At 42.7% G+C, this 13,661-nt stretch overlaps 4 protein-coding genes across 5 annotated transcripts in view; 1 reads left to right on the forward strand and 3 right to left on the reverse strand.

Moving 5' to 3' along the window:
• On the forward strand, window positions 1–1,308 carry LOC130702039 (myotubularin-related protein DDB_G0290005-like). Its single transcript, XM_057523710.1, is given in 6 exon segments — window positions 1–54; window positions 135–477; window positions 566–841; window positions 920–941; window positions 943–1,078; window positions 1,162–1,308. Coding segments are annotated over 6 exon segments (978 nt in total).
• A 1,032-nt stretch (window positions 1,309–2,340) lies between these two features.
• On the reverse strand, window positions 2,341–6,986 carry LOC130702028 (uncharacterized). The gene is made up of 9 exons (XM_057523700.1): window positions 6,812–6,986; window positions 6,542–6,730; window positions 6,474–6,488; window positions 6,210–6,383; window positions 5,401–6,116; window positions 3,121–5,334; window positions 2,877–2,994; window positions 2,641–2,811; window positions 2,341–2,544 (listed from the first exon to the last, which is right to left on the reverse strand). Exons 1-9 carry the CDS (start codon window positions 6,984–6,986, stop codon window positions 2,501–2,503), a joined length of 3,816 nt encoding a protein of 1,271 aa, XP_057379683.1. The 3' UTR covers window positions 2,341–2,500.
• A 1,114-nt stretch (window positions 6,987–8,100) lies between these two features.
• On the reverse strand, window positions 8,101–9,132 carry LOC130701588 (adult-specific rigid cuticular protein 15.5-like). 2 transcript variants are annotated; one of them, XM_057523548.2, is made up of 2 exons: window positions 8,996–9,132; window positions 8,101–8,904 (listed from the first exon to the last, which is right to left on the reverse strand). In XM_057523548.2, exons 1-2 carry the CDS (start codon window positions 9,083–9,085, stop codon window positions 8,194–8,196), a joined length of 801 nt encoding a protein of 266 aa, XP_057379531.1. In that variant the 5' UTR covers window positions 9,086–9,132; the 3' UTR covers window positions 8,101–8,193. The 2 variants fall into 2 exon arrangements, with proteins under 2 accessions (XP_057379531.1, XP_057379526.1); XM_057523543.2 differs by having other exon boundaries at window positions 8,101–8,907; window positions 8,996–9,101.
• Window positions 9,133–9,322: 190 nt separating this feature from the next.
• Window positions 9,323–13,661, reverse strand: part of LOC130701608 (uncharacterized) — a 52,438-nt gene continuing 48,099 nt past the window's right edge. The window contains exons 2-4 of the mRNA XM_057523565.2: window positions 11,404–12,125; window positions 11,194–11,345; window positions 9,323–11,107 (exon numbers count right to left, since the gene is read on the reverse strand). Coding sequence (XP_057379548.1) covers window positions 9,875–11,107; window positions 11,194–11,345; window positions 11,404–12,103 — 2,085 coding nt within the window. The 5' untranslated portion in view covers window positions 12,104–12,125 and the 3' untranslated portion in view covers window positions 9,323–9,874. The remainder of the gene's footprint in view (window positions 11,108–11,193; window positions 11,346–11,403; window positions 12,126–13,661) is intronic.

The following is a 13,661-nucleotide window of genomic DNA, read 5'->3' on the forward strand; positions in this document are numbered from 1 at the left end:
ATGTGGAACAGCCATTCCAATTCAAAACGTCTCGTTGTATTCTCCATTTGTTTGGTATAATTGTATTTATTCCTTTTCACACGTTAATCCCAATCATAATTATGTTAAAGTTGAAAAATGAATTTGCCAAGCAGGTTTTACTTCCCTGTCTACTCGTCTCTTCCTTGCGGATGACTAAAAAACGACGCCCGAATCGCGTAGAATTGACGCACGACGTTACCAACAAACCGGATGAGTATTACTACAGAGATCCTCGTCCTCAGGTCGTTTACCTCGATCACATTGTCAACAAATTTCGGCAAGATTCGAACGACAAGTCGAAACAATTGAACGAGAAATCAAGCCGCTACGGGAGTTCGTACACTAATTTGCAAGTGATTAAGAATCCAGTAGCTAATGACGATTACGGAACGGATGCTGATTACCATAACGACGTTGATCCGCATTATTACGACGAGAAACCCAACTGCAACGAAGGTGTCCTATCTTTTCAAAATCCCAGTTTTTGTTCATAACACATTTTTATATTGCCTGTACATACGACTCATCATTGTTTATTGGTTAGTCAAGAAGAAGAAAAAGAAGGTATGGGACAACTTGTCAAAGAAGAAGAAAGCCAGCATCATTTTAGGGTCGATCGGCTTCGCTTTCGGTAAATTAGGTTTGATTTCCTTTTCTTCGTTGGTGGTCTCTGAAGACACGACCACAACGTCGACAACATCAACGACGTCCACGACTACAACGCCGACAACAACCACATCGACCACTTCAACAACGTCGACGACTACCCCAACGACGACGACGACAACGACGACAACAACGACCACAACAATGATGCCAAGTAATTAACAATCATCTTTAATCAAAATCGTTGCCCTACATTTGACTGCTCCCTCTTTCTTTTCTTGGTTGTGTGTAGTGACGTGCGCGACTACATCGAACATCAACTGGATCGTACAAAACGATTCGAACTCCAGGCAATCAGGTGGAACAATGTCTCTCCATCACCGTTGCTCCGGGCAGCCGAATTCAAATTACCTGCACTTCCATCAACGTATCTACTGGCACTTACGTCACCGTAAATTTTATTTCATTTTCTTTCTGATTTAGTACCATTTGATCTGTTTTTGTATTGATAATTTTTGTTCATTCACCTTGTAGATATTGGATCAATCCGGTACGAGTATCATTGCTAATCCGCCTATTATAAATACACCCTACACCACAGCGGACAACACGTTGATTATCAAATCTCTTGCCAGCAGTGCCAACGCCGATCAGCTGTGCTGCGATTGGATAACAGTTTAACTGCTCTCCATATAAATTTTTGTTTATTATATATTTATTACCTCCCACATTCATCGTTGCCTCCTCTTGCCTCGCTCAACAATTGATAACCATTAAAACAAATTGAAACATCACTATTTCAATACAAACGTGTATGATGTGGCTTCTGACCATCGTTGATAACATAATAAATCAATACGTAAATGTCTTCAATGGATTTCGATTTGGATTCGTGGTGGTATAATGTCACGCTACTTGGAAAAATTCCATAAAAATATATTCAGTATGTGCTTTATAAAGCTATGTTACGGCAAAAGCCCTCAAGCATTCTCTTTGAATTATTTTTGGGCGATACACGACATATTTATAAAAATACATTTTTGTTTTCTTAGTTTATGAACAACAGCACAAAAAAAAAAAACTCGATTGAATTGCTCATTTTAATAAAGCAGCAAGTTTATAGCTCCCGTATATGTATATATATCCAGCTACATCATCCATTGCCGGTAAACGGTAAATTTGATTACTTCTATTACATCTATACACACGAATGCCGGTTATGTCACATGCCTTATTGTGGTCTAGCGTCCGGATACGATGGAACACTATACAAACCACTTAAGAGCGCTTTTTTTTTTATTACAAAGAATAGCGCAACTGAACGAGCACTAGGAGACTTTTCATTAAGAAAAGTATTGTACCCAGTGTACCTCAATCGCCTGCTGTGAACTAAAAGAGGATGACCATGTGTTGCGCGCGGGACCTATCCTGTTCCAGGTGGTCCAGGTGGCGTTCATTATATAAGCACAGTCGTAACAGCCTGATGGAAAACGAAGCTCTTTGTTTTCATTTTTTTCGGCCAGTTGATTATTATGTAATTTAGAAAAGATCCGCGACGTTGCAAGAACGACACGACTAGAGCACCGAGAATGGTGACAAGGCAGAATATATACTTCAAAGTACAAATACATTAAAGGCTGAAGTTGACAAAGACTGCGATATAATTTTGCATTTTAGCGCTGTGTGTAATTTCTGGCCGCGTTGTCATCTATTTTGCACATCTGGTAGACATAAATCATTCGGAATTTCTATTAAGGTCATTTATATTATGCAGACACATTTGTACACTGAGCATTAAGAAAAGATAATATCTGTAGAATCCTCAGTTTGATTCCACACGTTTGTCACCAAGTTTACACACATTTTTGTGGCATCATCGAACGTCTGTGACGGCCGATTCACTCTTCCGGATTGGACCTATGTACAGGAAATACAAACGAATGTACGTATCATACATGACTGGGCTTCAGAATTGATTCTGTCCCTTAACGTTCTTAAAAATGACAAGCTTACGAATATAGGACGAATAAAATTGACGCAGTATATCAGGCGATTCTTCTAATCCGTCCTTAGAGTCACTAGTTGATGCCTCATGAATCTCTGGATGGATTGCGGATTGAGTGGTTACACTGGCAGGTTCTGACATGTAGGCCGTCTTCTGTTGCGTTTCATGCGAGTCATCGTCTAATCGGAAATGTTTGTAATAAGAAAACAGAGAATAATACTTGCGAAATTGGTTAACTCTTTACCTGACAAAATTTGCATTATCCATGTAATCTCTTCATCGAGTTCGTGTCCCATTTGCCCGGTTCCCTCTATCAAAAGATCACTATTAACGGGGACGTGCTCAGTTTGAAGTCCGTCATCCTAAGGTTTTTAAAGATAATAACGTTACATCCATTCAAGATCAACTGAAGGATTGTTCGTGCGAATTTTAATTGATCGTGACAAGTTCATATCCTCGCTAAATTTCAAGAAAAGATTTCCACCCACCTTTTTTACCTGCTTGACTGATGCGCTTGGTTTCTTCTTGTATCCGCGTACAGACGTATTCGACTGATTCACCTTTTCTTCTAATTGCATCAACTCAATGGGCACAGCTTTTGTTTCGTCTCGCTCCGTTGGATGCACAGTTTCAACGGGTGTCTTCATCAGCTCTGCTTCCAGCCATCCTAAAGGTTTTCTCTCTGACTCTACCAACTGTGTTGACGTGTTTTTGATTTCTGAAATTTCAAAATGCTCCGGTTTTAGCAACTCGATTTTCTCCGTCTGGATCGATTCGGATAGGTTTTCGTTTTGAACGAGTGCTGGGACGACTAATGTGCCGTTATGGCTGGACTGGTGGAATTCAGGTGTTTCCACTGTTGAACGAATCAGTTCAACTGGTTCTTTGTTCTGCGGTTGATTTAAACTTTCAGTTATTTTCTCTTTTGTCTGCTGTTTTGTCTGGTCAATTAGCTCCTCGTCTCGAACCAATGGAGTTGGCTCGAGTACCATCTCTTTGAGATCCCACTGGACAATGACCGGCAGCTGCTCATCTTCTTGTACAACTGGAGTCTCTTCGTGAGTCATATCTGTGGGAAAGATCCATTCATTTTCCTTTGACACTGGAGGTGCAGTTTGTTCGCCATTTTTCTCTGATTGCATCCATTCAGAGTTAGTCCGGTCAGTTGACTCCTGTGACTCTATTGGCTTTTTTCCCATCGATTCAAACTCTTTTGCATTTTCATCAGGGGACAAGGATTTAGGCGGTTGTTCTTTCATCAGTTGCCATTCTATATGCTGTTTTTCTGGATCCTGATGGAGAGTCTCGAATGGTTCCTTGTACGACGATTGATGTGGTGTCACTCGATGTTCCTGTTCAACTTGCATCGATTTTTCATCAAGCAGCTTTTCTTCAAGGTTAACGACCTCTTTCTCTGATTGTGTTGGTTCAACTGGTTGTAGCCTTTGATCTAGAAGGAACGCTCCTGTGAATTCCGTACTAGTTTCTGGCTGTAGCGTTTCAAATTCGACATTTTTCTGCCATGTCGATTCAATAGGCAACTTGTTCTCGTCCGGCTGTTGGACATTTTCAATTTGTTTAACTTTTTGATCCACTTGAATCGATTCAAATGATTCGACCCTATTTCCCAACTCTTCTTGTTGTCCTGGTTTCTTTGATTCATCGGGATTCTCCACTTGCACCAACATCGGTTGAATTCCATTGACATTTCCATCTTCTGCAAATGATCCTAATTGTTCCATAATTTGCACTAACGGCACTGATGATTCATCTAACACTTCAGGCTTTACTGGATTAAGAATCGCAACAAACTTCTGCTGGTTCTGTTCGATTCCCGCTAACGTTTGATTCGGCTGTACGGCCTCTGATTTGTCTTGTTCACCTTGCGGTAATTGAACAGGTATCAAACTTGGTTGTTCGGTCCCTATCGGCTCAGCTGGCTCCGCCTTTTGCCCCAACGTTCCAGGTCCATTTGAGTTCTCTTTGTGCCTCACCCGTTCTGATGTTTCCTCTTTTTCTCTCGTCTGTACGGAATCCATCAATGGAGGTCCGACGGCCCTGACCTTTTCGATCGGTTCATCTGGTTCTGAACCATGCTGTCGCTGCATCCATTCAATCAATTCCAATATATGCTCCGGCTGGAGGATATCGTACGATTGCACTTTTTCTCTCAGCTGCATCAACTCTATCGGTTTCTGCTTTATATTTCCTATTTCCTCTGTCTTTTGGCCGGACTGGACGGGTCTTTGAGTTGTTAACCCACCTGACTTCTCCAAATTTGGCCGTTTCAATTCGACCGGCATTGCATTTTGCTTCACATCTTCTAATTTGACCGAACTTGGATGTTCTCCGGATTGCCTCAACCCAAATTGTTGAGTTGTATCCTCTGAATGCTGAGCCTCAATTGGCTTGTCTTTGTGCAGTGAAATGACCAGCTTAATTGGATTCTTGTCGTGTTCCAGTATCCACTGAAACGATTCTGTTTTTTCATCCGGTCGCACGGAAATCACTGCTTCCACCTGGTGCTCCAGTTCTAAATGTCCGTCATCCGCTGACTGTTCTCCAGCGAAATGTTCTATTGTCTTCTCTTGTTGCCCTATCGTTTGTGATTCTGGCTGTACATTAACGTACGATTGCACCGATTCAACCGTCTTTTGTTCCAGATGGCCTGGTTTATCTGCAACTTTCTTCTTTTGCCCGTGCTACCATGAAATCGAATACAATTGCATCACAAATCAGACACAAGCGATTCGTGAAGTATTAAATACCGAAATTTTATGCAGAGAATCTGCGACGAAATCGGCGAATACTCCAGGTGGTCCTGGTGCTCCTGCTGGTCCAGGAGGACCGGGCGGACCTGTTGCACCAGCCGCACCACCTGCGCCTGCTGCTCCAGCTGCTCCGGCTGCTCCAGCAGCGCCTGTAGGGCCTGGAGGTCCAGGAGAACCCGTTGCACCGGCTGCTCCGGCCGCTCCTGGTGCTCCAGCTGCACCAACTTGACCAGGTGGGCCGGTTGGGCCAGCTGAACCTGATGGTCCGGTTGGGCCTGTAGCACCAGATGAACCTGCTGGACCCGTGGCACCGGGAGGGCCAGATGCACCGGCTGCACCGGGCGCTCCTGGGGCACCAATGGCTCCGGATGAACCGGGAGGACCACTAGAACCAGAAGGACCTGTTGGGCCCGTTGGACCAGTTGGGCCTGTTGCTCCTGCTGCACCCACTGAGCCAGATGGACCAGGAGGACCAGCAGCACCAGAAGTACCAGCCGGACCAGTTGCACCTGTTGGACCAGGAGCTCCTGGTGGCCCATTTGCTCCAGTAGGACCGGCTGCTCCTGATGTACCAGCCGGGCCAGTTGCACCCGTGGGTCCAGGAGCTCCGGCCGCACCTGCTGCCCCTGCCGCACCAGGCACCCCTGGCACACCAGGTATACCAGGTATTCCTACTCCTGTTGGACCAGGGGGTCCAGGCAGCCCAGGTGGACCTAAAAATGTTCCACGTTTCATCAAATTGAATTCAAAACAAAAAGGAAACGAAAAATAATTCATTAATCAAAGTTAAATGGAAGTTGTATTACCTGGCGGCCCTGCGACGTAAGTGGGGTAACTCGTGTATCCAAATATCCTTCCTATTCCTAATTTGGATCCAATTAACTTTCGGATACCGAACCAATACGGACCCGTCCTACTAGTCTGGTCAATATCAGATGCATTTCCAAATAGATCGTACGTATTGTTAAATGAATGTTTATCTACAAACGAATCATTTAAGAAAAATAAATACACAATGATTTTGGAGCTGCAGCTGAAATGCTATAAAAAACTTGGTTATTACCGCCTACTTGATCCCTCATTATCTAAAAATTTAAATTATAAATTAGTGACGTACTTGTTTGTGAGTGCTTCAAACGTGTGAGGCTTTCGATGTCAACAATTTTAAATCTGACAAATCGAGGATTAATCCTAGGATTGCTCCGAGATTTAGGCAAACCTTTTTTCACATTTCCATCGTCAAAACGACGCACATCAACCGGTGGTGGAGAAATTGGATAAAAACGCCATTGGTCATCTATCATGGAACGGCCAGAAAAAGAATTTCCTGTCCTCAAAATTCCAGTTTCATTTTGAAATTGAAAATCCTCCTGTAAATGGTTAACACTAACGTATTGGTGGTACTTACCTGGTGTACCATTCTTCGATCTTGTTGAATTTCCAGATATGTGTCGTAATAGAAAATCCAACTGGGATAAAGTTATATTACGGTTAAAAGGCGATGGAACACGGTACGATGGTGCAATAAGTCCATTCCAGCGATGCTGCTGAATTCCACTACCATCCGTGCCAATGGCAGCCATGCTAATGATAATGAAATGACAGAGGAAAAGAAGCACTGGTACAGGCAACATGGTGGAATGGTGGTACAACGGTGGAATAGTTCACCTTATGAATTTAAACGCCGCTTTATATAGATTTTTTGTTTTTCCGGATGTTTTAAAACTTCTGGTGTATTCTTTTTATTTTTCTTATGTTATTTTGTATTTCCGGGTGGAATTTTCCAAACAGAATTTCCCCTGCATTCATTGCTTTATGGTTGATTTGGTTTTACTCGTCGGTTAGAAAGGAAGCCTTCTTCCTCTTCCGTTTTTTTTTTGGGAGGGGTGTGTTCTAGAAGAAAGAGATTACAAGTTCATTTGCTTACGTTGCTATTGTATACATTATGATAAGATGTGGGATACACGTCATTTCACGATAAGACTGAGGATCAAATGAGATTAAAATCCAATTTGGTTTGTTCACCAAATATTGAAACATCTCGCATGGTTTTGCATGGTCGCTTAGCAAAACGGATTTAACTGTTCGTAACTAGCCAAGTGATTAGGAAACGCAGCCAACCATACTCATTGTTTTCCACAATTCATTTCTCAAATAAACATCGGAAATTTCACCAAAAAAAGATTCAAGAAAACACTAAAAAAGGGATTTTGGTTTTAAAATTTCTAAGTCTAGTACCTATAACTATTCGTTGATATCCAGCAGCAGTACAAGTTTATCAATGAATTTCTTCTGGAACGTTAATTTTAGTTATCTTCGGATATTAATAAAGCAAATCCTCTTGGAGGGCAGTGAACTTACGTCATCTGGTAAGCAGCTTCAGCATTCCTAGATTTACCACAATAATTTTTTGTTTTGGGAGACGATATGTTCGTATTAGCCATTATTCTAACCAACGAAGTCAGAACTCGTTTTCTGTGGTTTTCTTTTTTTCTGAATAAAACCCTGATTTGGCTGCATACCTTCTTATAAAGTGGAGAGCTTGAGTGTGTTTCTTACCGTTTTCACTTGTGTTCTAACACAATGTGAATGCAAATTTTCACTGAAGAAACGTTTCGTAAAATGGCCTTTTATGATAGCGATATATTTCATGCCTAAAAGGACATGTAAACCCTGGGTAACAAGTAAAAAAGCAACTGTAGTTCGACGAACAGTTTAATCATCAATTGAAAAACAAGGAATAAAAAAATAATCAAAATTTGAACGAAACGACCCGGATATATTCATTTCTTAACAAGCGACGAAAGCAGGGCAGGGATGGGCTCCACCACGTTGATTGGCTCCAACATGGGCAGCGCCGGGATGAGCTCCGCCGATCTGTCCAGCACCGACATGGGCAGGGCCGGGATGAGCTCCACCAATCTGACCAACACCAACATGGGCAGGGAATGGGTGAGCTGCTCCGCTTTGCCGTTTCACGCGGGCGTCCGTAGCTGGGGCGGCGGGAGCAGCAGCCTTAGCAGCTGCAACGGCCACAGCGTGTTCAGCCTTGGCTTTGGCTACCTCGGGAGTGTCCTGGACCTGAACGGGAGCTACCAAATTGGCAACTGGGGCGACGGGAAGGTCGTTGGACAAGACACGGAAGCCACGAGAGTCAGCGGTGTAAGAAACACGGACTTCCTTGCCCTCGGGATTGAAGTAAGCGTAGCTGCCGATTTGGTTGCCGAAAGCATCACGATAGTTGGTGGCGGCCTGTCCGGGGTGAGCGTAACCAAAACGGGCCTGACCCAACTCATCCTGGGCGTGATACTGAGTGGCGGATATAGCGGGGTAGCCATAAGCAACGGGGTAGGAAGCAGGGACGGCAGCAGTGCGAACTCCGGTGTAGGGGTAGTATCCTCCGTAATATCCAGGAAGTCCAGCATATCCACCAAGTCCGTATCCGTAGGTGCCAAAGTATTGAGCTTGTGCGGCAACAGCCAACACCAAAAGGCAAGCAATCTGCTTGATGAAAAATGGAAACATAATGGTTATCCAAGGAAATGTTTAGCTATTGATTTAAAAAATACATAATTTTATTGAATGTATTTACCGTAGCTTTCATTGTAGTTCTCGTGAGAAGACTGAGCTCGTGGAGGATGCTATTAACCGACTGAGATCTAACCCTTTTATGCTCACCCATTTTCTACAATTCTTTTGGTCTTATCAAGGCCATCAACAAAGTCAATAAGCGGTGTTAGCTATTCCTTGTAGATGCCTTGACCACGCCCTAAAATATTTCCCGAAACGTGCGTTGCGTCGAGAATTTGTTTACGACCTTGCTCCGAGCCAAGGCGTTAACTGGCACATTTCCTTCCTGCTCTTGATACATGTTTTCTTTTAGTCCTTTTTTTTCCATTCAACAAAAGCATGTCGCAACTTCTTATTTAACTATGCATAACGCATTTTTATTCAGGCTAATCAAAATGATGTCCGATGATTTTGGATGCGACGCAGACATTTGGTCAGAATCTGCCAAAGTAATTTTGCATGCAGTAACCAAAATCAGGCCAGTATCTGCCGATTTACATTTAGGTAACATGAGTGATTCAATTTTGATAAGAAACAAAAATAAATGTTCGCAAGAAGAAATGTCAACGCGGAGAGCGCCGCGTGTAAACGTGATTTGAGGCATGAAATGATGTATCCGACACATGCTGTTAAAATAACTATTTCCATTCCTGTTTGAACCAGATTTATCCGCAAATATGTACATAAATACCTGGTTAAGTGGAATAAAGGCTCAGATGATATAAGAGAAGACACTGTCGAAGATGCATCTATTCCAACTGATTCAATTGTTTCCAATCCAAAGTATTTTCTACCAACTGGTTATTATAAATTAAAATTCTTTCTAAGAAATAACCATACATCTTAAGTTGATTGGCCAAAAGTAGATGATGTCGCCATCTGGGCAGACCATGAAATCAATTCAACTGTCGCCACCGCAGCCGTTCGTAATCAAATGTTGCGTAATTTCTAACACGTTGGCACCTTTATACCACCGGCGTACGTAACGAACAGCGTTGCCACCGTCGCTGTCTTTGCAACGGGCATCGATTCCATTACGCGTCAATAATTTAACGATGGCAATTAGATTATCTTTCGAGTAATTGGCACACAAGATCAGTAAAGCGTTGGATCCGTTCGGCGTCCGGCTGTTCAATTCGATTCCACTCTCGATGAGAATTTGAATGACGTCAATCAAATGTTCGTTGGTGTAGTAGCGACACACTAACATCAACGCATTCCAGCCGTCTTTGTTTTTACCGTTGACGTTGACTCCGTTTTGAATCAACAGCTGGACAATGTCGGCCAGGTTATCGTTCGTATAAAATTGACAAACAGTCAACAAGGCGTTCCATCCTTCGTGATTCATCAGCGTCAGATTGATCCCGTTTTCAATGAGCAATTGCACGATGGACACGAGATCGTCTTTGGCGTAATATTGGCACAGGTATCGGAGAGCATCGTTACCGTAATTATTCCGACTGTTGATGTCGATGCTATTGCGTATCAACAGCTGGATGATGCTAAGCAGATTATCTTTGGAATAATACTGGCACAAATAACGAAGAGCGTTGTTGCCGTAATTGTTCGTGCAATTCACGTTGATGCCGTGATGAACGAGCAGTTCGATTATGTCGATCAGGTTGTGATTGGAATAATGAAGGCACAGGTAAAGCAGAGCGTTCCAGCCGTTGTGGTCGCAACAATCGACGTCGATTCCTTGTTGAATCAACAGTTGAATGATGTCGATTAAATTATCGTTGGAATAATATTGGCACAGGAAGAGCAGGGCATTTTCTCCGTCTTCATTTTTGCAATCGACTTGGATGCCGTGATCGATTAGCAGGTGGATAATGTGCAGCAGGTCTTCGCTCGGATAGTGACGTGAGAGGTACAACAACGCGTTCCAGCCGTTGATATCGCGGCAATTGATGTCGACGGGAGTGTAATGAATTTCACGCTCAACGAGCAATAACTTCAGACAAACGTGCAATCGAGGAGTTTGGTTCCAACGACAGAGTAAGAGCAATGGCGTCATGCCTTCCTCTCCGGTACAATTCAACTCGACTCCTTCGTCAATCAACTCGCAGATGGATTCCACATCCGGATCTGGATTGGCACACAATTCCAGCAGTTCCACTCCTCTTTGTTGATACTGGTTTTAATGAATTTTAACAAACAAATCTATTTTAGTGGATATGCTTCAATATTTGAAAGTCGTGGGTATAAATTGTAAGTAACCTGTTCGTCATCAAAATCATTATTCATCACCTCTTGAGGTTTCATGATGGCACCAAATTGCTGGACGACCTCAGCTGACGTAACGCGATCTTCCGGCTCGTGTTCAAGCATCTTTTGAATTACTCCACGAGCAAAATGACCGGGCAATAATCCTTAACGTTTAAAAGTGCAATAAAATGATTCGAATTCGATAGGAAATTAGGTATTTACTCGTGAAATTCACAGCCCTATTCTTGACAACGTTGGACGTCACTTCCCACGGAGCACCGAATGGATGGAGTCCGCCCATTAGGAAGTAAAAGAAGACGCAGCCCTGGGAGAACATGTCACTTTCGGCCGTGTCTACTCGTCTCTTCAGCTGGCCGTTTCGATGGTTTCCTTTTTCCGACTGATCAATCAGTTCCGGTGCCAACCAGATGGATCTTATCCATCTGTCTTCCCTCTCCCGAAACAGTCCGAAATCGGCCCATTTTATGAGAACTCGTTGTCGACTACCGGCCGTACCCGTCGAGATGAGGACGTTCTCCGGACGGACGTCGCCGTGAACCAAACCGTTTGAATGGATGTACAGAAGACCAGCAGCGAGTTGATGCAAAACGATGAGATCGTAAGCTGGCATAGGACCACGGTATTTTTTCGGATCCTGATCGTTGAAGAAGAGCTGATCCAGCGAGCCGGCACACAGTTCCAGGGCGTAATAGCGAAAATACGCATCGCTCTCTGAATGTAAAAGTTTGACGACGTTGGGATGATGCAGATTAACCAATGATAGGGCTAGCTCTTCGTTGTTGCTAGCGTCAATCAGCTGGATCCTCTTCACAGCGACAGGTTGGCGATTGAAAGTGCCACGGAAGACGATCGAGTAGTCACCTCGCCCTAAAATCTGATCTTCGTCGTACTGTATCTTCATTTTTGAAAATTGGTTGTGAATACTAATTCATTAAAACGTTAACATTTTGTTTAGAAATTCAACAGAAAAGAAACGACACGACATACTGAATCTAGAAATTTAGATTAATACATGCCGCACTAACAAACCGGGTGGGACGCGTCTCACCAAAGATAACGTTGATATCCGTCTCATGCTATAGGCACGTAAGTTGTCCGTATCTGAAAAAACAAATATGGGATGTATAACTTGTGTGTCACCGTCGCATATCTCATAGACAGATGAGGTTGCAGGGTAGGGTATTAAAACATTGGATATAGGCTAGTTACCTAAATGGAGGTCAGGCAATATTACATCAGCCGCGACAGATGCATTTCGTTCGAATTTTTTTTTTCCAGCCAAAGGCCGAGTTGGTCTCAAGAAGTGTCAAATGTTGGAAATGGTGCAGCTGTCTTGCCACCTGGTTGAAAGAAAACATTAGACAATAAATTTCATCCTGTTTCAAAATTCATTTTAAAATGGAAAGACTACGCTACCAGATCACTTCCAGGGTATCGATTTTTCTCGTTAGGAATCTCAAAGTCTTTCGCAAAATCCACTTGTGCCTACATCGTCTTGTACAATGAAGTCTCACTATCCCAGATTGGCTGGCATTCAATTATGTAGATCATCTAGTGATCCTGGAATGAGCATATTTTTTCCTTTTTTCCATCACGTCCAATGTCAGAGTATTTTTCGTGAGGCTAGTCAAGGACAGAAAAGCTATTTAATCTCAATGATAGCTGTGTACTCTTTCACTCTGATAGCCCGACGTCTATAGTTTCGGGTACGGAGTTTCACTTTTCACAGTCAAATTCATTTACGTTTAAACAGCAACCACTGGCGACAAAGAACTGGTTTAACGAGTTCTTGAGAAACAAAACGTCGAAGAAGTACGAATGCATGTAACCCGTGCAGCGTCTATCTATATAGTTGGTATGTATATAATATATATATGTAAACTGTAAATACATGTACTTCTCAATAAATTTATATTTCTCAGCCTTTTCTTTCCCTGGAATAATAATGAGATATGAACACGTTTGGTACGCCAAAAAGGCAAAGACACATGTGATTCGTTTGCTTTCCCCCACGTTATATTTTTAGTCAAATATAACGGAAAAGGGGAGCAATGGAAAACAAAGTTCTATTTCAAGAGAAAAACTGCTTTGCTCAGTCTTTCACTTTTCTCGGTCGCCATCAGATGCATAAGTGTTCATATATGCGTCCTGGCGTACTTTAACGAAAGAAAGTAGCCTACACATTTCCTTTACTGCTCTCCAAGACACTTCTCAGCTAGAGTTACAGCATAACATAACTTTCCAAGTGATTTGCATAAAGCAATTTATAACCATCATAGCTTTACAGTTGTGTATGCACACGTCAAAATTTTGAGTGATACCTTGTCATCAGGTTGTTCCATGTTTCTCAGTATATTCAATAGTCACTAGTCAGTAGCGTAAAGTCTAAAGTGTGCCTAAAATTGAAAAAAAAAACAGAATGCCGTTCTGTAAAAAATTACTTAAGACCTAACGGTAGC

The sequence above is a fragment of the Daphnia carinata genome, chromosome 10 (assembly GCF_022539665.2).
Source record: "Daphnia carinata strain CSIRO-1 chromosome 10, CSIRO_AGI_Dcar_HiC_V3, whole genome shotgun sequence".
NCBI lineage: Eukaryota > Metazoa > Arthropoda > Branchiopoda > Diplostraca > Daphniidae > Daphnia > Daphnia carinata.

Bases quoted from the DNA above. Each gene is read 5' to 3' on its own strand.
- LOC130701588 (XM_057523543.2), bottom strand. From the start codon at position 9,085: ATGGGTGAGCATAAAAGGGTTAGATCTCAGTCGGTTAATAGCATCCTC. The intron at 8,908-8,995 runs GTAAATACATTC...TTTTTCATCAAG, and splicing joins GAACTACAATGAAAGCTACG to CAGATTGCTTGCCTTTTGGT.
- LOC130702028 (XM_057523700.1), bottom strand. From the start codon at position 6,986: ATGGCTGCCATTGGCACGGATGGTAGTGGAATTCAGCAGCATCGCTGG. The intron at 6,731-6,811 runs GTAAGTACCACC...TTTTGAGGACAG, and splicing joins ATCGAAGAATGGTACACCAG to GAAATTCTTTTTCTGGCCGT. The intron at 2,545-2,640 runs GTAAGCTTGTCA...TCCTGTACATAG, and splicing joins ATTTTATTCGTCCTATATTC to GTCCAATCCGGAAGAGTGAA.